The 23,294-nt window shown below is 56.9% G+C and overlaps 1 protein-coding gene across 3 annotated transcripts; it reads right to left on the minus strand.

Annotated features, from left to right (window-relative positions):
- Positions 1 to 6,549: 6,549 nt before the first annotated feature.
- On the minus strand, positions 6,550 to 22,911 carry BAK1 (BCL2 antagonist/killer 1). 3 transcript variants are annotated; one of them, XM_053963687.1, is made up of 7 exons: positions 22,825 to 22,911; positions 19,558 to 19,663; positions 14,967 to 15,102; positions 14,745 to 14,888; positions 11,797 to 11,824; positions 11,310 to 11,490; positions 6,550 to 9,803 (listed from the first exon to the last, which is right to left on the minus strand). In XM_053963687.1, the coding sequence occupies exons 2-7, from the start codon at positions 19,618 to 19,620 to the stop codon at positions 9,693 to 9,695; spliced, it is 663 nt and encodes a 220-aa protein (XP_053819662.1). In that variant the 5' UTR covers positions 19,621 to 19,663; positions 22,825 to 22,911; the 3' UTR covers positions 6,550 to 9,692. The 3 variants fall into 3 exon arrangements, with proteins under 3 accessions (XP_053819662.1, XP_053819664.1, XP_053819663.1); XM_053963689.1 differs by lacking the exon at positions 11,797 to 11,824 and having other exon boundaries at positions 14,967 to 15,099; XM_053963688.1 differs by lacking the exon at positions 11,797 to 11,824.
- Between the last annotated feature and the right edge of the window lie 383 nt (positions 22,912 to 23,294).

The raw sequence follows: 23,294 nt of genomic DNA on the forward strand, positions 1-23,294 counted from the left end.
GAATGGTTTCCATCGCAGTCAGCCCCTGCTGCCTCCACCACCTCTGGCAAAAAGCCAGACAAAATTTGACAATTTTCAGCTGGAGATTTTTCTGCCCCTGGGCACGAGCCCAATCCCACTTGGCTTGGCAGGAGCGTGCCCAGGCTGGTTTGGGATTGAACGTGCTGGAAGATGGAGAAGCTGAGGGTCAGATCCCAAGGATCTGTGAATGTGTGACGCTGGGAATGCTGCTGGTGATGGGGGAACAGAAAATGGGAGGAGGGAAAAAATAACAGGGGCAGTTCCAGGCCTAAAATTTGTGTGTTCGCTGAGCTTTAGGACAAAGAACAGGATCAGGGAGTCATGGAATGGTTTGGGTGGGAAGGGACCTTGAGGGTCACCCAGTGCCACCCCCTGCCATGGCAGGGACACCTTCCATGCCCCAGGTGCTCCAAGCCCTGTCCAGCCCGGCCTTGGACTTTTCCAGGGATCCAGGGGCAGCCACAGCTGCTCTGGGCACCTGTGCCAGGGCCTGCCCACCCTCCCAGGGAACAATTCCTTCCCGATTCATTCCCATGGAGACCTGAGGTGCACAAAAAAAAACCAGGCTGAGATTTACCCCAGGTAGCTCCCAGCAGGTTCCCATTCCCTCCTGGGCACGAGGCTGTGGGACCTGGCTGGCCTGGAGCCTCTCCCCCCTCTCTCTGTGTTTATTGGGTGGGCACGAAGCTGAAATTTGGCAGGAGATGGCGAGAGGGAGGCAGAAAGAGCAGGATCAGATTCGGGAAGTCTTTGTGGGCTGAGCCAGCCTGGAATTACCTGTGGCACGAGTCCATGCACAGCCACCGTGAGAGATGTGTGCTGTGCCCTCCTGCTGTGCTGGGGCAGGGAACAGCCCTGGGAATGCTCTGGAAAGGTTTCCTCCAGCACAGCCCTGCCTTTCCCCTGCTCTCATGGATTTTCTCCTCGATATTCCAGCTTTGGGTGATTTCTCAGCAACCCAGGCTGAGCTGGGGCTGCTCTGCAGTGGAACCGTGTCCATCCCAGGGCTGGGGAAAGAGCAGGATCGGGTTTGGGAAGAGCCTTTGGTGGCACCATCAGTGCTGGAGCCAGAGAGGGTTCCCGTGGCACAAATCCATGCACAGCCACCCCAAAGGATGTGTGTGATGCCCTTGGGGTTCCTCCTGCCCTGGGCTCGTGCTGGAGCAGGGAACAGCCCTGGGAACGCTCTGGAAAGTTTTTTTTTTCCAGCCTTTCCCCTCTTCCCACAGATTTACGCCTCGATATTCCAGCTTTGGATGATTTCTCAGCAACCCAGGCGGAGCTGAGGCTGCTCTGCAGTGGAACCGTGTCCATGCCGGGGCTGGGGACACTCTGGATTTGGGAGCCCGGGCTGTGCTGCATCCCTGCAGCGTGCGGGACACGCCGGGCTCGCTTACACAACCGAGCTGTTTGTTTTCCTCTCCTTGGCAACCCCCGCACGTCGTCCCCGGAGGCGCTGGCTCCGTGCAAGATTAATTGCTCAAATAGAAAGGCCCTGTTAACCTGAATATATTATTGAAAAGCAGCATATTTCAATCCGCCCCAGATTTGAAAATAGAGATGCCGGGTCAGCTCCTGGCATAAATCTGCAGAGCTCCTGGAAGCCGGCGGAGCTTCCCTGATTTACAGCGGCAATAAAGGCGGGATGGGGACTCGCCTGGCTGCCACCAAGGACGTGGCAGGGGACAGGCAGGACCCTGGTGGCCATCCCTGTGACCTGCCAGCCCCGACACTGCGGCACGAAACGTTTCCTTGTGCTGTACTGGGAAAAAAAAAAACAAAACAAAAAACAACAAAAAAAAAAAAAAAAAACAAAAACAAAAACCACAAAACCAAAGCACCTCCATACTTTTATTTTGGGTTTGATTTGGGATTTTTTGTGGGGTTTTTGGTTGTTTTTTTTCTAATTTTTCTTGTGTTTGTTTTTGTTTTGTTTTGTTTTGTTTTGTTTTGTTGTTGTTGGGTTTTTTGGGTTTTTGGGGTTTTTTTTTTGTTTTTTTTTTGGGGGGGGTGGGGTGTTTTTGGGTGATGCTGACATAAAAATCCTGAATCATATGAAGGGATACAGGAATTTCCAACTGGTCAGTTGGAGTTTTTCCATGTGGGCCGAGGTGTGCTGGAGCCCCCAGCCCTTCAGACTGGATGTGGAATGAGCAGGGAGCTGGATCTCCACCTTGTGCCCTCTAGAGGGAATTTTTGGGGATGAAAGTTCAGGTTTGGTGTGTTCGTGAAACCCTGCCTAAGGGATGGGCTGGGTTGGGGTGCACAGGGAATGGAAAGGGCTGGGAGGGGGATGGAAAGGGGGGATGGAAAGGGGGGATGGAAAAGGGGGATGGAAAGAAGGGATGGAAAAGGGGGATGGAAAAGGGGGATGGAAAGGGAGGATGGAAAGGGGAGATGGAAAGAAGGGATGGAAAAGGGGGATGGAAAAGGGGGATGGAAAGGAGGGATGGAAAGGGGTTGAAGCTGGCTGGAAGAGGCTGGAAGGGGCTTCAGGGGCAGAAGGAGGCTGGAGAGGGCTGGAAGGAACTGGAGAGGACAGCTGGGAACAGGAAGGGGCTGGAGGGGACAGGAAGGGGCCGGCAGGAGCTGCCTCGTGTGATAACGCCGGGCCGGGACTCGCCCTTATCTGCCCGCAGGAGCCGCTCTGTGGCCGGAGGAGCGAATTCCAGCGGCCGCGGCTCTTTTTATTTTTATTTTTATTTTTAATTATATATTATAATTATATATTTATATATATATATTATTTATATATATATTATATATTATATATTATATATTATATATATAATATATTGTATATTTAATTATATAGTATATATTTTTAATTATATTTTTATTTTTATTTTTATTTTTATTTTTATTTTTATTTTTATTTTTATTTCATTTTTATTTTTATTTTTATTTTTATTTTATTTTATTTTTATTTTTATTTTTATTGCACGATGCTGCTGTTACTCCTAACACCAATCACCGATGTCTTTACCCCACGTAGCCCTACTACAACGCATCTTTTACAGTTCTAATTCTCTAAAACATCTGGTCTTTTTGTGCAAAGCCATCTTTTAGAACTCATTAAAACTTCTTTTTGACTTGTTTTTAAAACTTATTTTTAGTTCAGTCTGTCTCTCAGCAATGTCATCTCTATTCCACGGCCTTCCTCAGGCAGCAAACCTTATTTCAGTGTTGGCATCAAGATACACAAGACTGTGCAAGGTTTCTGTCAGATTTCAAGAATTCTTTACAAATCCATTTCTCCCAGGTTCTGCTGCTTGCAGAGGGGCTGATCCCATCCTTGTGTTCCCCCAGGATGGGAGGCCAAGGTCAGCTCCCTGCAGCTCTCCCGGGCCCCTGCAGGAAAATCCCAGATATTGGGGGCAGAAATAGAGCCTGGGATGGATGGACAGGAAAAAAAAAACCCTGCAGAGGAAGGGGATCCTGCCGTGGGATCCCAGCCAGGGGTTGAGGATTCCAGGCATGTGCCAATGAGGGAAACGTGCCTGGTGGGGAAGGATTCTGTTTAAAAAGGGGGAATTATAAAAACAGGAGTGTTCTCCCAGCTCCTGCCCACTCCCTTTCACTTTGTGTCCTGGAAATTACCTAGGAAAACCTTTATCCCCACAAAACTTGGGGGTTTTGGAGTATGAAAATCCTTATTCCCAAAAAACCTGGGGGTTTTGGAGTATGGAAATCTTTATTCCCACAAAAATTGGGAGTTTTGGAGTATGGAAATCTTTATTCCCACAAAACTTGGGGGATTTGGGGATTTGAAAGAGTTTTAGTGCCACAAAACTTGGGTATTTTGGAATTTGAAAAAGCTTCATTCTCATAAAACTTGGGTGTTTTAGGGTTTGAAAGAGCTTTATTCCCACAAAACACAGGGGTCTTGGAGTTTGAGAAACCTTTATTGCCACAAAACTCGGGGGTTTTGGGGCGTGACCCAGTTTTGGAGATTCCAGCTCCAGATCTACATTGGCACCAGCTCCTGGGTTCTGCTTTGGGGTCGATCCCAAATCTGAATGGCCAAAGGCAAACACTGCAGTGATAGTGTGGCCTTAATTAATTTTTTTTGGTGATTTAATTAGGATTGGGATCTGGGTTTGGGGCAGGGCACAAAGTGGATTAGGGGAGCAGCTGCCTCTTTAATTAGGGCCGTTTCTCCTCCCTTTAAGTTCACCCTCTGCTCTCGCAGGGGCAGCTCCGGGCTCTGGGAATCCTCTGGAGATCCCGAAGTGGCAGAGTTGGGGGAGGTTATTTATAACCCCCGGGACCAGGGGGGGAAAAAAATTTCTGTGGATTCTGATCCTTAATCTGCTGCTGGCGGGTTCTGTGGAAAGCCTGAGCCCCCCGGCTCCTCCTGCAGCCATTTCCCCCGAGCCTCCCTCTCTGCTCTCCTCCCAACACATTCCCAGGGATTAATTCTGCAGGAACGGGCTCGGCTCCGGCTGCTCCCGACCATCCTGGCAGGAATCCTGTTCCAGCCATCCCGAAACCCAAGCCCGGGGACCCCTGGGGCGCTGGCACTGCCCCGGGCATGGACACGGGAGGGGACAGCTGGGCTGTCCTGCCTGGGGACAGCAGAGCCACCCCCCGGGGCAGCCCCCTCGTCCCACAGAGCCCCCAGATCCCGCCCCAGCTCTCAGCCAAGCTGCCCCCAGCTCAAACCCGTGCTGCCCTGACAGTCCCAAGGGAACCCTACAAACTGACATCAGGAACCTGGGCTGGCCACTTTTTATTCCCATGGAAAAAGGGTGATCTTTCTCTCCAGGGGCCTGTGGCCCTGAGTGCCCAGACACCTCCAAAAATCCGAATAAACAAGGATGTGGCCCAGACCCAAGCTGCCCTCAGCTCAAAGCCGTGCTGCCCTGACAGTCCCAAGGGAACCCTACAAACTGACATCGGGAACCTGCGCTGGCCACTTTTTATTCCCATGGAAAAAGGGTGATATTTTTCTCCAGGAGCCTGTGGCCCTGAGTGGCTGGACACCTCCAAAAATTCCTAATAAACATCGCAGACCCAAGCTGCCCCCAGCTCAAAGCTGTGCTGCCCTGACAGTCCCAAGGGAACCCTACAAACTGACATCGGGAACGTGGGCTGGCCACTTTTCTTTCCCCTATAAAAAGGCTGATCTTTGTCTCCAGGGGCCTGTGGCCCTGAGTGGCCGGACACCTCCAAAAATCCAAACGATCGAGGATGTGGCCCAGAGATGGGTCCATGGAAGATGTTCCACGTTTGCAGCACTGATGGATCCTCCAAGGCTTCCCCACGACCCTGGGCCCCACTGGAGCTTCAGCCCAGCCCCAAACCCCCCCCCCCCAGAGCAGGGGGTGCAGGAGGGGACAGGGCTGGGGTGGCTCTCAGGGGTCAGGGACAGGTCCCAGCTGTCCCACCCCAGGCTGGCTCCTGGACCTGACAAGGGCACTGTCACTTCCAGGAATGTTTTCTGGCTGAGAACCCTGCTGCTCCTGCCCTGGGGTGGATTTTTCCTTTGTTATTTCCTATCCTTGTTGTTTCCTGCTTGGGGGGGTGTGGACACATCAAAGATCCTCAGTTCTGGGCAGGTGGAGCAGCTGCTCAGAAAGCAGAGCCCTGCGGCCTCCCGTCTTCATCCCAAAAACCTCCTTTCTCCATCCCAAAAACCTTCCCTTTCAATCCCAAAAACCTTCCTTTTCCATCCCAAAAACCTCCCCTTTCCATCCCAAAAACCTCCCCTTTCCATCCCAAAAACCTTCCCTTTCAATCCCAAAAACCTCCTTTCTCCATCCCAAAAACCTTCCCTTTCAATCCCAAAAACCTCCTTTCTCCATCCCAAAAACCTTCCCTTTCAATCCCAAAAACCTCCTTTCTCCATCCCAAAAACCTTCCCTTTCAATCCCAAAAACCTCCTTTCTCCATCCCAAAAACCTTCCCTTTCAATCCCAAAAACCTCTCCTTTCCATCCCAACAATCTCCCCTCTCCATCCCCCAAAGATTTCCCTTCTCTTTCCCAAAAATCTCTCCCTCTCCATCCCCACAAATTCCCCTCTCCACTCCCACAATCTTTGCTTTTCCATCCCCACATTCTCCCTTCTTCATCCCCAAAATCTCCCATCTTCCATCCCCACAATTTCCCCTCTCCACCCCACAAATCCTTCCCTCCCCAGCCCCACAATTTCCCTTCTCCATCCCACAAATTTCTCCCTCTCCATCCCCACAGTCTTCCCTCTTCCATCCCCACATCCTCCCTTGTTCATCCCCAAAATCTCCCATCTTCCATCCCAATTTCCCCTTTTCCATCCCCAAAATCTCCCCCCTCCCTCCCCGCAGCCTCTCTGGGGAGGCTCTGCAGCTCAGGGATGGCACCAGAAGCTGCAGCAGAAGCAGATTTCTCTCCCTCAGCTCTTCAGGCTGGAAAATAAAAGCTAAAGGAGACCCGGGATCCCAAAATTAAGGAGGCAGCTGAGGCTGGAGAGCTCGTGGAGTGAGGAGCAAAGCTCCTGGAAGCTTCTGGAAGCAAACCCTGCACTCAGCCAGGTGAGTTTACACTCAGTGTACCATTTTTATTCTGACATAGATAGATATTTTTATATATTACATCATTTAAAAACAGATTATTTGTAAAAAGAAATGGGTTTTTTTTTTTGGTTTTTTGGGTTTTTTTCTGTTTGTTCTTTGCAGGTCAAAGCCACCCCGGCGTGTCCCACACAGTGCAAAGGTGACCCGCAGGTCCCTCCTCCCCCCTCTCCCAGGGACAACCTGTGCATTTCCCCTCTTCAAGGTTGGAAAAAACGAGGTTGGTGTCCTTGTCCCACCCTTCCAGAGCCACCACAAAGTGTCCCTCACTGCCCTGGGGGACAGCAGGGCTGGGGAGGGGACACCGGGGTCAGGGCAGGGAAGGAGCAGAGGTGACAGTGCCAGCCTGGGTCAGGTACGGAGCTTCACACAGAGCCCTGGGCCACCTGGGCTGGCCAGGGGTGGCCAGGAGTGGCTCAGGGCATGGGGAAGGGCTGGAGAGGTGCCTCTGACCCTCAGGGAGCTGGGACAGACTCCTCCACCCAGGAGGGAGAGGGTGGGATCAAAAACCGCCCTCAAAATCGGCTCAATCCGAGTTAAAAAGAGGCTCAAAAGGTGTAAAAAGAGGCTCAGGAGGAGAAAAAAACAGACTCAAGAGGAGGAAATAAGACTCCTTTGGGCTCTCACCCCTTTTCCATGCACCACCCTGACCTCTGGGATGGATTCCTCCTGGATGAATCCTCCTGGATGAATCCTCCTGGATGAATTCTCCTGGAAAATCCCTCCTGGGTGAATTCCTCCTGCCAGCCCAGGAATCCTCTGTCTCTGTCCCTGCATTCCCCTCCTGGAGCACCAGGAAATCCCCCCAGGCCCCTTTTTGCCTTCCCTGCTTTGGGCTGGCAGGGGCAGCGGGGCTGTGGCCACACAGGGCTGGGGCACAGCCCCAGTTCAAGCTTTTTTCCACCCAGAAAAGTTGGGAGAGCTGAAAGCAGAGGGAGGAGAGGCACTGACATCCTGAGAGGCTCCTCCCTCTGCAAATCCCCTGAGAAAAATGCATAAAAATGGAATTTTTCCTTTGTACAGCACCTATTGAAGAGTTCTCCCCTCTGTCCTGGACCTCAATCCTTCCCCATAAATCTGAAAAATATCCTTTATGGCCTCACAGCTGCAAGGGGAAGCTTTAGCTGGGAAATGAGAATAAATGAGCAGCAAAAGCTCTCCCTGATCTGCTGAAGTTCCAGGAGTGGGTCTGAAGTAGTGAATTAAAGCTGGTGCACTGATTTTTATTTTTTTTTTTTTTTTCCAAGTCCTGCTGGACACAACCCAAGCAGAGAACCGACGATGATTTGTCAGTCAAGGGGCTGAAAAAAAGGGAAATAAGCAGCGGTGGCTCGTAGCCATCGTGGCCAAAAGGCTCCATCTGGTGGTGTTTGCACCCAAGAGGAGCCGGGGAGGAGGAGGGGAGCACGGATCGTACTGGTTAAACTGGTTCACAGCGGAGGAAGGGCTTTAAACTCGATTTAAAACTCGAGTTTAAGCTTCTCCCAAGCTGGGAGAAGAGGTGGCACGATGAGAACGGGAATTTTGTGTGGAGAAATGCACCTGCAAGGGGACAAAGCAGCCAGGGGGGCTCAGGTGAGCCGGGAAGGGCCACAAAACCCGAGTTGTGGCCACTAAACCTGAGCATGGCCAAGTTGTGCTGCCCTGCACGGGGCAAGCACAGCCGAGCAGGGGTGGGAATAATACAGCAAATATTTTAATGCTTTTCTCTTAAGCACAGCCCAGAGCATTCCCATCAGGGAAGAGGGATCCTGCAGGAAGAGCCAGGAGCAAAATGACAAGCTCAGATATGGAAACAGGCTGAAAAGTTGGTTATTCTGTTAAAAAAGAGGCGGGGACAGGAGAAATGGGAGCATTAAAAAAATCCAGGCTGGTCCTGCTAAGCCTGGGCAGCTGCAAGGGGAGAAAAGGGAGGGATTCTTCATCTGCAGCTTGGGCAGCACAGGGAATACCCAGCTTGAATTCCCTGGTTTGCAAAAATCAGGAAGGTTTGGGATGGGAGAGAGGAGTTTGCTCCCCTCCTCACCCCAAAATCCCTCAACAGGACCAGGACAAGTCCCTGCCCAGAGGAGCCTGGTCCCTGCATGGAGCTGCAGCTCCAGTGCTCCCAGTAAGAGCCAGGGAGCCCAAGTGGGGCAGGAGGGGAGCAGGGCCACTGCCTGTCCTGGCACCTGCAGCTTTTAGTGATGGGAGAGCTGCTGGTGCTTCCCAGCTGTGCCCCCAGGAGCTGCAGGGCTCCAGGCAGGAGGGTTTTCATGGAAAAGGGTCGGGATGTCCATGGAAAGGCTGGGAAAGGCTCAAGTGCTGGGAAAGGCTCAAGTGCTGGGAAAGGCTCAAGTGCTGGGCTCGGGAGCAGCGGGAGGTGGAGCTGCCCCGTTGGGTTTGTCCCTGCTGGAGTTTCCAAGAGGTGGAGCAGCCTGGGATCACCCTGGGATCACCCTGGGGCAGCCAGGGCTGGGATCACCCTGGGATCACCCTGGGATCACCCTGGGGCAGCCAGGGCTGGGATCACCCTGGGATCACCCTGGGATCACCCTGGGATCACCCTGGGATCACCCTGGAGCAGCCAGGGCTGGGATCACCCTCAGCCACGGGGGTGGAGCCGTCAGCGATGGGGAGGGGGCTCTGCTCCTGCCCCAGGGGCACAGGAGCCAGCAGGGGCACACACGGGCATTGTCACACGCTGCCACCGGGGCACTGTGTGCCACATTGTCATTGTCACACGCTGCCACCGGGGCATTGTCACACCCCCTCTGCTCCTCCAGAGGAGCCGGGGAGGGGGGGGGTCAGGGATGTCCCCTCCCAGAGATGCCCCATCCCAACGATTCCCCATCCCAGAGATGTCCCCATCCTAGAAATGTCCCCTCCTAGAGACACCCTGTCCCAGAGATGTCCCCTCCCAGAGATGTCCCCTCCTCAGCAGCTTTTTGAGGCATCAAACACAACAAAGCAGAGCCCCCCCTGTCCCCACACCTCTGCTGCAGAGACCCCAGACCCTGCAGCAGGAGGCTCCCAGCCCCCAGCCATGCTCTCTCCTGGAAGTTCCTGGGGTCCCCCCTGTCCTGGGGGTGTGGAGCAGAGGAGGGGGTGCCCGGTGCCCCCCCCGGCCCCGTGCCCCGTCAGGGGGTGCAGGGGGTGAAGAAGCGTCGCAGCACCAGGTACCCCAGCACCGCCACGGCTGCCACCAGCATGTACTTCATGTAAACATTGTCCAGGTTCTGCACGGCCTCCTGCCGGGGAGGGGACACGCTGGGGTCAGTGCTGGCAGCGTCCTTGACCCCCAAACCCTAAACCCTGAGCCCTGACTCCCCTGACCCCCAAAACCCCTGACTCCTCTGACCCCCAACCCCTGACTCCCCTGACTCCTCTGACCCCCAACCCTTGACTCCCCCAGCTGCCCTGAACCCCTCTAACTCCAAACCCTGCCCTCTGACCCCAAACCCTGCCCCCTGGCCCCAGACTATAACCCCCCTGGCCCCTAAACCCTGAGCCCTGACTCCCCTGACCCCCAAAACCCCTGACTCCCCTGACCCCCAACCCCTGACTCCCCCAGTTCCCCCGGCCCCCCTAACCCCAAACTCTGACTTCCCTGACTCCTCTGACTGCCAAACCCTGACTCCCCCAGCTGCCCTGGCCCCCCTAACGCCAAACCCTGCCCCTTGCCCCTAAACCCACCCCCTACCTCCAAACTGTGCCCCCTGCCCCCAAACCTGCCCCAAAGCTGCCCCCAAACCCTGCCCCCAAAACTGTGCCCAAAGCTGCCCCCTGTCCCCAAACTGCCCGCAAAGCTGCCCCATGCCCCCAGAGCTGTCCCGTCCCCAAACCCGCCCTCTGCCCCCAAATCTGCCCCTAAACCTGCCCCAAACCTACCCCCTGCCCCCAAATCCTCCCCCAAACCTGCTCCTAAAGCTGCTCTCTGCCCCAAACCCTGCTGCCTGCCCCCAAACCCGCCCCCTGCCCCAAATCCACACCCAAACCTACCCCAAAGCTGCCCCTAAAGCTACTCTCTGCCCCAAACTCTGCTGCCTGCCCCCAAACCTGCCCCCTGCCTCCAAATCTGCCCCCAAAGCTGTCCCTAAAGCTGCTCTCTGCCCCAAACCCTGCTGCCTGCCCCAAACCCGCCCCCTGCCCGAAACCTGCCCCAAATCTGCCCCCAAACCTGCCCCTAAAGCTGTCCCTAAAGCTGCTCTCTGCCCCAAACCCTGCTGCCTGCCCCCAAACCCACCCCCTGCCCCAAATCCACCCCTAAACCTACCCCAAAGCTGTCCCTAAAGCTGCTCTCTGCCCCAAACCCTGCTGCCTGGCCCCAAACCTGCCCCCAAAGCTGCCCCCAAACTTGTCCCTAAAGCTGCTCTCTGCCCCAAACCCTGCTGCCTGCCCCCAAACCTGCCTCCTGCCCCCAAACCTGCCCCAAATCTGCCCCCAATCTGCCCCCAAACCTGCCCCAAACCTGTCCCCAAAGCTGCCCCAAATCTGCCCCCAAACCTACCCCAAAGCTGTCCCTAAAGCTGCTCTCTGCCCCAAACCCTGCTGCCTGCCCCAAACCTGCCTCCTGCCCCCAAAGCTGCCCCAAATCTGCCCCCAAACCTGCCCCCAAACCTGCCCCAAAGCTGTCCCTAAAGCTGCTCTCTGCCCCAAACCCTGCTGCCTGCCCCCAAACCTGCCTCCTGCCCCCAAAGCTGCCCCAAATCTGCCCCCAAAGCTCTCAAATCTGCCCCCGAGCTGCCCCCGCTCACCCATCCTCCCTGCTGGGCGATCCAGCGGGCGATGCGGTTCTGCAGCATGAAGTCCCCGACGTAGCGGGCGATGCGGCGCAGGAAGCCGCTGACGCCGCGCTGCCACACGTGCATGGCCATGCGGTAGCCAAAGGCCAGCAGGGCGATCACCCGGCCCCAGTTGATGCCGCTCTCGAACAGGCTGCAACAAAGCCCGGGAGATCCCTGAATCCCTGCCCGAAATCCCAGCTCAGAGCTGCCCAGGCCTGGGGAGCTCGAGCAGCGGGGTCAGCATTGAGGAAATGGACAGAGGTTAATTTAATTTAATTTACCTAAGTGTGCCAGGGACAGGGAAGGGGTTAATATAATTTACCTGAGTGTGACAGGGAAGGGGTTAATTTAATTTACATGTGACAGGGACAGGGGTTAATTTAATTTAACTGAGTGTGACAAGGAAAGGGTTAATTTAATTTACATGTGACAGGGACAGGGACAGGGGTTAATTTACCTGCGTGTTGCCGCCTCAGCCAGTGCGGCTTCCCAGACAGGGGAGCAGGAAAAGGACAGAAAGGAAGGAGTTAAACACTGGAGAAAAGAAGGAATTAGACACGAGCAGAGGGCACAGGGACAGGGCTGTCACAGCCAGAGGTGTTTGGAGGAGTGACAGGAGCCCAGAGACCCGTCCTGCCCGTGCCACGGGGCTGCCTGGCCCGGGTGGACATTTCCCTGCAGACAGAACCCCTCGATCCCACCTCCATCCAAGCTTCCCTGGGAAGTCCTGGCAGGAAGTTTTCCAGGTCTGTGCCCTCACTCCTCACCTGCTGCTGTGCTTTGGGTGGCTGTCACCTGCAGCAGGCTCTGTGTGTCACCTGCAGGCTCTGTGTGTCACCTGCAGGCTCTGTGTGTCACCTGCAGCAGGCTCTGTGTGTCACCTGCAGGCTCTGTGTGTCACCTGCAGCAGGCTCTGTGTGTCACCTGCAGGAGGCTCTGTGTGTCACCTGCAGCTCTGTGTGTCACCTGCAGCAGGCTCTGTGTGTCACCTGCAGGCTCTGTGTGTCACCTGCAGCAGGCTCTGTGTGTCACCTGCAGGAAGCTCTGTGTGTCACCTGCAGCTCTGTGTGTCACCTGCAGGCTCTGTGTGTCACCTGCAGGAGGCTCTGTGTGTCACCTGCAGCTCTGTGTGTCACCTGCAGGAGGCTCTGTGTGTCACCTGCAGCTCTGTGTGTCACCTGCAGCAGGCTCTGTGTGTCACCTGCAGGCTCTGTGTGTCACCTGCAGCAGGCTCTGTGTGTCACCTGCAGGAAGCTCTGTGTGTCACCTGCAGCTCTGTGTGTCACCTGCAGCTCTGTGTGTCACCTGCAGGCTCTGTGTGTCACCTGCAGCAGGCTCTGTGTGTCACCTGCAGGCTCTGTGTGTCACCTGCAGCTCTGTGTGTCACCTGCAGCAGGCTCTGTGTGTCACCTGCAGGCTCTGTGTGTCACCTGCAGCAGGCTCTGTGTGTCACCTGCAGCAGGCTCTGTGTGTCACCTGCAGGCTCTGTGTGTCACCTGTAGCAGGCTCTGTGTGTCACCTGCAGCAGGCTCTGTGTGTCACCTGCAGGCTCTGTGTGTCACCTGCAGCAGGCTCTGTGTGTCACCTGCACCAGGCTCTGTGTGTCACCTGCAGCTCTGTGTGTCACCTGCAGGCTCTGTGTGTCACCTGCAGGAAGCTCTGTGTGTCACCTGCAGCAGGCTCTGTGTGTCACCTGCAGCTCTGTGTGTCACCTGCAGGAAGCTCTGTGTGTCACCTGCAGCTCTGTGTGTCACCTGCAGGCTCTGTGTGTCACCTGCAGCAGGCTCTGTGTGTCACCTGCAGCTCTGTGTGTCACCTGCAGCAGGCTCTGTGTGTCACCTGCAGGCTCTGTGTGTCACCTGCAGCAGGCTCTGTGTGTCACCTGCAGGCTCTGTGTGTCACCTGCAGCAGGCTCTGTGTGTCACCTGCAGCAAGCTCTGTGTGTCACCTGCAGCTCTGTGTGTCACCTGCAGCTCTGTGTGTCACCTGCAGCAGGCTCTGTGTGTCACCTGCAGGAGGCTCTGTGTGTCACCTGCAGCAGGCTCTGTGTGTCACCTGCAGCTCTGTGTGTCACCTGCAGCAGGCTCTGTGTGTCACCTGCAGCAAGCTCTGTGTGTCACCTGCAGCTCTGTGTGTCACCTGCAGCAGGCTCTGTGTGTCACCTGCAGGCTCTGTGTGTCACCTGCAGCTCTGTGTGTCACCTGCAGGCTCTGTGTGTCACCTGCAGCAGGCTCTGTGTGTCACCTGCAGCAGGCTCTGTGTGTCACCTGCAGCAGGCTCTGTGTGTCACCTGCAGCTCTGTGTGTCACCTGCAGGCTCTGTGTGTCACCTGCAGCAGGCTCTGTGTGTCACCTGCAGGAGGCTCTGTGTGTCACCTGCAGCTCTGTGTGTCACCTGCAGGCTCTGTGTGTCACCTGCAGCTCTGTGTGTCACCTGCAGGCTCTGTGTGTCACCTGCAGGCTCTGTGTGTCACCTGCAGCAGGCTCTGTGTGTCACCTGCAGGCTCTGTGTGTCACCTGCAGCTCTGTGTGTCACCTGCAGCAGGCTCTGTGTGTCACCTGCAGCAGGTTCTGTGTGTCACCTGCAGGCTCTGTGTGTCACCTGCAGCTCTGTGTGTCACCTGCAGCAGGCTCTGTGTGTCACCTGCAGCAGGCTCTGTGTGTCACCTGCAGGCTCTGTGTGTCACCTGCAGCTCTGTGTGTCACCTGCAGCAGGCTCTGTGTGTCACCTGCAGCAGGTTCTGTGTGTCACCTGCAGGCTCTGTGTGTCACCTGCAGCAGGCTCTGTGTGTCACCTGCAGGCTCTGTGTGTCACCTGCAGGCTCTGTGTGTCACCTGCAGGCTCTGCCAGCCCATGGAGCAGCCCCTGTGCCGAGGTGTCCATGAGGACCAGGTTGGGTGGGGGCTCTGAGCCACCTCGTCTCGTGTGTGGCATCCTGCCCATGGCAGGGGTTGGACTGAGATGATTTTCAGGGTCCCTCCCGGCCCAACCATTCCATGATTCCATTTTTTCTGTGACCATTCCACCTCCAGATGTGGAGTTGTGGCTGGGGTTGTTCCCTGGCATGTCCCAGCCTGGAGCAGGGGACAGCGGGACCTGGTTGTGCCCCTGAGGGGGAGCTGGGACAGGCACGGGCCAGGTGTCCCAGGGACAGAGCCCAGCCAGCTGGGCAAGGACTGGGAGGCCTGGGAGGGGACGACGACAGGAGCAGTGCACAGGAGGAGGAGGAGGAGCAGACAGGCAGAAGACACAGGAATCATCCTGGGACGCTCGCCGGGAGCTCGGCCAGGCTTGGAGAGTGAAGCTCGAACGGACAGAGTGGGTGACCACACCCGACCTCCCCTTCCCTTCCCTTCCCCTCCAGGGAAAGCCCCCAGCCCACGCCAGGAGCTCCTGAGGCTTTACCTGGAGGCAATTTTGGTGAAGTGCTCGTAGGCGTTTTCGCGGGTGGGCTGCAGGCTCTCCAGCATGGTGCGGAACTCGGCGTCGTAGCGCCGGTAGATGTCATCCCCGATGATGGCCAGGCGCTGCCCCACCTGGCTCTCGCTGCTGCAGGGCGAGCAGGGAGTCAGGCCAGGCTCCGGAGCACGGCCTGGCTCGGGGTGAGGGGCAGGAGCAGGGATTTACCTGCGCAGCTCCTGCTGGATTTGCTCGATCTCGGGGTCGGGCGGCAGCTCTGCCCCGCGCTCCTCGCGCTCCTGCTGGTAGCGGTAGAAGGCGTAGCCCCGGAACACCTCCTCGGCCTCCTCCGCCACGCGGCCTTCTGCGCAGGCAGCGGGGACAACGCTCAGGGCACGCGCTCGCCTCCCTCCGTTCTCACATTTGGCAGAGGCCATTCCCACAGAACCTTCTCCAGACCCACACGTGTCCCCACAGAACCCTCTCCAGACCCACACATGTCCCCACAGAACCTTCTCCAGACCCACACATATCCCCACAGAACCCTCTCCAGACCCACACATGTCCCCACAGAACCCTCTCCAGACCCACACATGTCCCCACAGAACCTTCTCCAGACCCACACATGTCCCCACAGAACCCTCTCCAGACCCACACATTGGTCCTTGTCTCCACACAACCTTCTCCAGACCCACACATATCACCACAGAACCCTCTCCAGACCACACACGTGTCTCTGCACCCTCACAAACCCTCTCCAGACCCACACATTTGTCCTTGTCCCCACACTAAAGGCTCCAGACCCACACATGTGACTCTGTCCCCACATAAACATCTCCAGACCCACAGAACCTTCTCCAGACCCACACACGTGTCTCTGCACCCACAGAACCATCTCCAGACCTACACAAATGTCCCTGTTCCCACACAACCCTCTCCAGACCCACAGAGGTGTCCCTACACCCACAGAACCTTCTCCAGACCCACACATTGGTCCTTGTCTCCACACAACCTTCTCCAGACCCACACATATCCCCACAGAACCTTCTCCAGACCCACACATATCCCCACAGAACCTTCTCCAGACCCACACATATCCCCACAGAACCCTCTCCAGACCACACACGTGTCTCTGCACCCTCAGAAACCCTCTCCAGACCCACACATTTGTCCTTGTCTCCCCGCAACATTCTCCAGACCCACACACGTGGCCCTGCACCCACAGAACCATCTCCAGACCACACACTGGTCCTTGTCTCCACACAACCTTCTCCAGACCCACACACGTGTCTCTGCACCCACAGAATCATCTCCAGACCTACACAGGTGTCCCTACACCCACAGAACCCTCTCCAGACCCACACATTTGTCCTTGTCTCCATATAATCTTCTCCAGACCCACACATGTGCCCCTGTACCCTCACAAACCCTCTCCAGACCCACAGAGGTGTCCCTACACTCACAGAACCATCCCCAGATCCACACTTGGCCCTGTTCCCACACAACCTTCTCCAGACCCACACATGTCCCCACAAAATGCTCTCCAGACCCCACACATTTGTCCTTGTCCCCACACTAAAGGCTCCAGGCCCACACATGTGGCTCTGTCCCCACATAAATATCTCCAGACCCACAGAATCACCTCCAGACCCACACGTGTCCCCACAGAACCTTCTCCAGACCCACACATGTCCCCACAAAATGCTCTCCAGACCCCACACATTTGTCCTTGTCCCCACACTAAAGGCTCCAGACCCACACATGTGGCTCTGTCCCCACATAAAACATCTCCAGACCCACAGAATCACCTCCAGACCCACACGTGTCCCCACAGAACCTTCTCCAGACCCACACATGTCCCCACAAAATGCTCTCCAGACCCATACATGTGGCTCTGTCCCCACATAAACATCTCCAGACCCACAGAACCTTCTCCAGACCCCCACACATGTCCCCACAGAACCTTCTCCAGACCCCCACATGTCCCCACAGAACCTTCTCCAGACCCACACATGTCCCCACAGAACCTTCTCCAGACCCACACATGTCCCCACAGAACCTTCTCCAGACCCACACACGTGTCCCTGTCCCCACGGGACACGGCCAGGACCAGCCCCCTGCAGCAGGGAGCCCCACGGTGAGTCATCCCTCATCACACATTCCATGGCTCCAGGGAAAGTCCCCACGGATGTCCCGGAGTTTCAGCAGCTCCAGAAGCACCTGGAGAGGGACAGTGGCTCCCACAGCCCCACAGAGTGACCCCACGGGGACCGGGAGCATCGCCCTTCCCCGTTTCTTTTCCAAGATAAAGATTTGTTGGGAACAGGAGCGGTGGGGCAGGATCAGAGCTCAGCTCCTCTCACGGAGCACCCAGACACTGTCCAGGGTCGGGAGGTCCCAGGGCAGGGGCAGGAGTGGGGGATCCTGCAGGACTGTGTTTCTGGGGGATCACCCTGTCCCCAGGGGACAGCACCTCCAGCAGCAGCTCCACAGCAGCCAAACCCTGTCCCACCATCCCAGGAATCCAGACTGGCCACGCAGCTCTCCAGAATCTGCATTTCCAACCTGAGATCTTCCTGCCCAGGGCCGGGAAGTGAAGGCACAGCAGTGCTGCCCCACAAACCCCATCCCCAAGCCCCCAGATCCCACCAAATCCTCCTCACAGGCTTTTCCAGCTGCTCCCCCCCCCCCTGTCCCGGGTCCTGCTGTGCTGAGGTCACACCAGCAGAGCTGAAGGGAAAGGACAGCTCCTGTCACTTTCCAGGGGTTGCTTTCTGTTTTCAGACACGGGTTTGTTTGGTGACAAACAAATCCTTCACCTTCCAGGAACTGGAGTTGGTGACGCTCCAGAGAGAATCAGAAAACGAAATCAACTGAGTCAGAGTTTCAGGGAGAGGGAAGGCAAACACTCAGCCAGACACAAGAGGAAATCTCTGCACGAAAATAAACCCTGGAGCCATTTTTAGTAACACCACCACAGGAGGATGTATGCCCCCTTCCCATGGGTGCCACACCCACTGGGATTGTCTTGGGATCTCTCCCACCCAAGGGATTTGGATCAGGGTTTGCCTGGTGGGTTCCCAGTGCCAGCAGTGCCAAGGGGAGGTTTGGAGCTGCTCCAGGATCTCTGCAAGGAAGGAACTGCTCGGTGTCTGCTCCCTCCATCCCCAGCTCACTCAGCATTGGGATCCACACCCTGGATCCACAGCACCACCCAGATCCAGAGAGCCCCAAACCTTCAACATTCACATTTCTTCCTGAGATCCTTCATTTCTCACTGCTCCCATCTCCCAGGAGCAGCTCTGCCCAAAAATCTCCATCAGCCCCAAACACCCAAACACCCACTCCAGGCAGTGACAGGGACTGCTGAAACCTGGCCCCAGCCCCCTGGAGCCCAGCAGACAGGGATCAGCTCCCTGCACACAGGGAGATTCCAGCCTGGAAAAGGAAGACAGCCCCAGGAAGCAAGAGCAGCCTCTGGAGATTTCTGCCCCCAGGGAAGCCCAGCTCCACCTCACTGCAGCTGCAATTTGAGTGTGGGATGAGCAGCTGGGTTTGGGTTTGATCCCAACGATGCCCAAGCAAATCCCTGAGCAGGAGAGAAATCTCTGCTGCATCCAAAGGCAAACAAGCAGAGCCCCCCCCCCAGATGAAATCCAGGCTCAATCCCTGTGACAACGCCTCTTTCCACCCCTCAATCCCACAGTGCATATCCCTGCTCCCACTGGGGTCCACGAGGCTTCTGCCACCTCCAAATTCCAGAGGGGCAATTCTTCACCCTGAGTTTTGGGAAGCTGGGACTGCCAGTAAGAGTCTAAGAAAACAGGAACTGGCAGAACTGTGACTCAGCATGTTCAGAGCTCAAGGCCTGAATTCTTACTGGTTTTCACATCATTTCTTACTGGTTTTTGCTGGCCTCAACAGGAGATCAGCAAACTGCTCCTGTTTGTGGATTTTTGTACCTCCTGGACTCTGGCATGGCAAGGATGGGGTATTTTCCTTCCAGTGTAACCACAGGGTCTGGCACTGAGAGAGGGAGAGGAGCCCAGGCAGCAGCAGAGCAGAAATCCCATTGCCAGGGCAGAGCCCTGGGCTGGGCTGAGCTCCACCACCCCACAGGGCAGCTCCAGCCCAGGTGTTGACAGAGCTGACTCAGCTGATTTACCCTCCTCACGGGGCCAGCAGCACCAGGAGTCACCGTGCCCCACGTTTCATGTGCTGGGAAGAGCTGAGGGTTTTTCCTGTCAGCCCCATTCCCAGTTTCACCCATTGACCAGGGCAGGGCTGGGCTGGGCTCACAGGGGGACAGTGACCCTGCTCCCAGCTCGCCACCACTGCCCTGCCAGGGCACACGGGACCTGATGTCACGCCAAGGCCACGCAGACTGCCTGAGAGCTGTGTTTTCCTCTGTGATTCAAACCCCAAACACCTCCCACTCTCTCGTGCTCCGGGAAGGAAATACTCGACAGCAGGCAGCTCCCAGCACTTTGCTCTCTCCGTGCCTTCAATCCCACCTTGCTGCCCACCCTGACCATCCAATGCCAAGCCCGCAATCCTTGATTATTTTGGATGGAAAAGATCCTCAAACCTCGCCCTGTTCCACCCAGGGACACCTCCCTCTAGACAGGATGCTGCAAGCCCCCCGGCATGTCCCAAAAGCACCGAGCACCTCCCAGTTCAATCCAGTTCCTTATCCCAGCCTTGCAAAAAGCCCTGGAGACAGGAAATCCCATCTTGCCAAAGGAACACAGCAGGGGAATGAATAAGCAAACAAAGGTTTGAAGCTGCTCCCTCCCCTGAGCACCCCAGAACCCTTTACCTGAGCTGAGCCTGCGCCTTTGGCTCCCCTGGCGCCCCTGCGCCCGCGGAGGGTCCCCCTCATTCCCTGAGGCCATTGCAGAGAGGTTTGGGAATGGCAGCTTCACCTGGAAGGGTGATGGAGATGGTGAGTGGCTGGAGCCTCGTGGTCCCTCACAGCCCGAGGATCAGAGCCCTCTGCTTTTATCTCTGCCAGGGCGGCTCCTCCCTCCAGACACACTCACTCTGTACCAATGAGAGCTCTGAGGGCTCCACTCCCACCTCGCTGGGTTCCCCCTCTTTGAGGATCTCATCAAGCTCTGAGGGCTCCACTCCCACCTCGCTGGGTTCCCCCTCTTCGAGGATCTCATCAAGCTCTGAGGGCACTGGCTCCACTCCCACCTCGCTGGGTTCCCCCTCTTCGAGGATCTCATTGCTGATAGCATTTGCCACAGAAAGGGACCTCACGCACGCCTGGCACACATGCTAATAGACTTCCTTCCTGGTTCTAAGAGAGCTGTGCGCTGCCCCAGCTCCTCCTCAGCCCACACCACAGAGCTTCATAAAAAGCTGTAACAAAAATTCCAGCACCTCTGAGGCTCCCCGGCTGTGACCACACCGAGCTGCCATGACAACACCTTCATGAGATGAGCCCTGATTTCCTCCAGGACTCCAGTTTCCTCTGACTCCACTTGTTCTTTACCTTTCCCCTCTCAGAAAATAAGAAAATTAAATGAGAACTAAACACAAAGCTCATCTTTCCCCTGAAGTTCACAGGTATCCTAAACCTGCAGTTCAGGGCTCATCAGAGCTCCTCGAAGGCCACAAAGTTCCTGTCAGGATTAACGGGATCAGGGCAGCCCCTCGCTGCTGTCTGACATTCCAGAGCACATTCCCAGCCCACACTTCAGCAGGCCTGAGCTGGGGGCCTTCCTGATTTGCACCAAGCCTGAACTCACGGATGAAACACAATTCCTGACACCCCGAAATTTAAATTGCATCCTGGACAAAAATAAAGGAAGTGCTGTGTAGGAATAAATAACCACCCATGGGTATGGGAGAAGTGCACAACGAGGTTCGAGCTCATGGCATCACACTGGAGATTGTTCAGAAGGAAAAAGAAATGGGAGACAGGAAGTACAGCCTGTTTTCCAAGGGATGGGGCCTGGAAGTGCAAAGCTTGGAAAACCACGAGGTCCTGCACAGCTGCACTCAGGGGCCTGAGCCTGCTGACCAGGATGGAAATGCTGGTTTTTCCTACACTCCGAGGATGGGAGGAGAAGATTTCCCCCTTCCTCCCCAAACTCAAACACTCCCATCCAAGGAGGAGCTGAGAAGGCAGTGAGGATCCTCAGCTGGGACCAGGGGCAAATCCCTGGGGAGAGCTGCTGGCCACTCGCCCAGATCAGCTGCAGAGCTGCCTCTCCTGGCTCTCAGATTCACGGAATTCCCTGTCCTGGGGTGATGCAGATCCCCTGGGATGGTGCAGATCCCTTGGATGGTGTCCATCTCCTCCTCCACTGAGGAGCCTCCTGTGCTTCATCCTCTGCCCATCCCAGGCCATGGCTGAGCCCACCTGCACTGGGAGGACTCAGAGCTGTTGCCAAGCTGGGGGCAGCTCCTTGGAGCTGTGGAATCAGCAGGAATTTCCTCTGTACCCCACAGTGCCACTGCTCAGGTGGCACAGGATGCGGGGCAGGGTGTGGGCGCACCCAGCAAAGAGCTCAGGAGCCTCTGGAGCTTTTCCAGCTCGGCCTGTGGGGCAGAGGGCTGTGTCCCACAGCGACCCAGGGCTGCCCAGGGGTGACAGGGACTTTTCCTGCCTGGAATGAGTGAGGGCTGTCAGCAGCAAGGACTTTGTAGCCCAGGAACCCAGAGGAAGATGACTCATGATTCAAGTCCATTTGAATTTCCTTTTGAACCGCGCAGGAACTTTTGTTTTCGGTTTCCTTCTGCTCCCTGGCGCCGTTTTCGCTGTCTTCACTGTGACACATGACACTGCAGCCCTGTCACTGCTTTCCCCACCCTCTGCCGGCCCCAAATGCCGATTCTCCGGAAATCTCCCTGTCTCTGCAGGGCGCAGAGTGCCTCAGACCATCCTCTCTGGGTTCCAGAGCTGCTGCTCGTGCTCCTCCTGCTTCCCAGCTTCCCCATTCCCCCTTTGTTCCGGGAACGCCACACTGGAGAACAGGGAAGGGTGTGAAGGAGGAGATGACACCCAAGCACCCAGAGACAGCCCGGGGCTGCAGGAAATGAAAACCCTCCAAGATTTGAGTCAGGGCTCAAGGGAGGGTGTCAGGGGAACTGCACGGCCTCATCCACCCCACGAGGGTCCTGTAGGAGGCTGCAAGGGGTTAAAAGCAGCTGCAATCCTATATCCAAGCCCAGCCACGGGCTCTGGAATCACCCCCTGACATGTTATGAATGCCAGGAAATCGATAATCGATGGGGTATCCCCTGGGACGAGCCTTTGGCAGCGATCCCTCCCGGGCCAGAGATCCCGCAGGGATTCCTGACCCCATCCCCGCCCGACCAGCGGGGCCAGGGCCGCTCCTGCCCCTGCCCCTGCTCCAGGGCAGCAAAAACGGGGAGTTGGGCCAGTTTGGGGGGTGCCCAGTTCGGTGGCTGCACAGTTTGGGGGGTGCCCAGTTTGGGGGGTGCCCAGTTCGGTGGCTGCACAGTTCGGTGGCTGCACAGTTTGGGGGGTTGCCCAGTTTGGGGAGTGCCCAGTTCGGGGTCTGCCCACCCAGCACGGCCCCAGGGTGGGCACACGACCCCCAGCACCCACCCAGCCAAGGTCCCCCCCGAGCCGCGGCCGTGGCCGGGGGTCCCCGGCGGGGCCAGCGCAGCCACACGCGCCGTGCCCGTGTCCAGGTCACAGCCCGGGTGTCACCCGCTCCCCAGCGGGGACAGCTCTGCCCACCGATGTCCCCTCCCCTGAGCCCTTCGGGCCCTGCGCGACTGATGCCGCGGCGTAAAAAGCCCGGCTGGAGAAAATACGGTTAAACGAGGGGAAATTCCCTTTTTGGGGCAGGTAAATTCCCTCTTTGGGGCAGCGACCCGCCCGCAGCGGGACCTCCAGCCCTGGCCCGGGAGTTTCCCGCACCCAAAGCGTCCCCCTGAGGAACCACCGCGCACTTTGTTCCTGTCACCCCTCCCGTACCCTCGGACATCCGCACCCCGCGGCTGCCGGTCCGTCCCTGCCCATCCCGGCCGGGCCGGGAGAACAGGGAAAACCCATCCCAGGAGAGTCTGGGCAGGGGGAAACGGAGCTGCTCTCGTCACTCACCGCGTCCCGGCGGGGTGCAGCGGGTCGGGATACCCCGGGAGCTACCGCATCCCTGCCGGGATCCGCTCCATCCCTCCGGCCGCTCCCTTCCTGCTCCCGCCCGGAGCGCGGCGCGGCCAAAGGAAGCGCGCGGGGCCGGGGAGGAGGAGGGAAAAGACGAGGAAAAAAAAAAAAAAAAAAAAAATCAAGAAGAAACCCAACCCCACTGACCATAGATAGAGCCGCGCAGAGTTCAGCTCCCTCTAGAGGCACCAACCCCGGCGTGGGGCAGCGCCGAGCACCGGGGGCTTTTTGGGGGGGTTCTGGGGGCTCCTCGGGGGGCTCGGGGGGCGCTGAAGCGGATCGGGGGGTGCCGGGTGCGGGGTTGGCACCGCACAGCCCGTGCCGCCCCCCGCACCCTCCTGCCGGGCTCTCCCGGAGATCCTCGGCTCCCTCCTGGCTTCTCCAGCGGTTTTTGGACCTTTTCCTTA

The sequence above is a fragment of the Vidua chalybeata genome, chromosome 24, assembly GCF_026979565.1.
Source record: "Vidua chalybeata isolate OUT-0048 chromosome 24, bVidCha1 merged haplotype, whole genome shotgun sequence".
Classification (NCBI taxonomy): Eukaryota; Metazoa; Chordata; class Aves; order Passeriformes; family Viduidae; genus Vidua; species Vidua chalybeata.

What these genes read in the sequence shown, in the direction of transcription:
- BAK1 (XM_053963687.1), bottom strand. Translation starts at nt 19,620, where the DNA reads ATGAGGGGGACCCTCCGCGGGCGCAGGGGCGCCAGGGGAGCCAAAGGC. An exon ending in ATCCAGCAGGAGCTGCGCAG is followed by an intron (nt 14,889 to 14,966) that starts GTAAATCCCTGC and finishes CTCGCCCTGCAG; the next exon opens with CAGCGAGAGCCAGGTGGGGC. An exon ending in TCGCCCAGCAGGGAGGATGG is followed by an intron (nt 9,804 to 11,309) that starts GTGAGCGGGGGC and finishes CCTCCCCGGCAG; the next exon opens with GAGGCCGTGCAGAACCTGGA.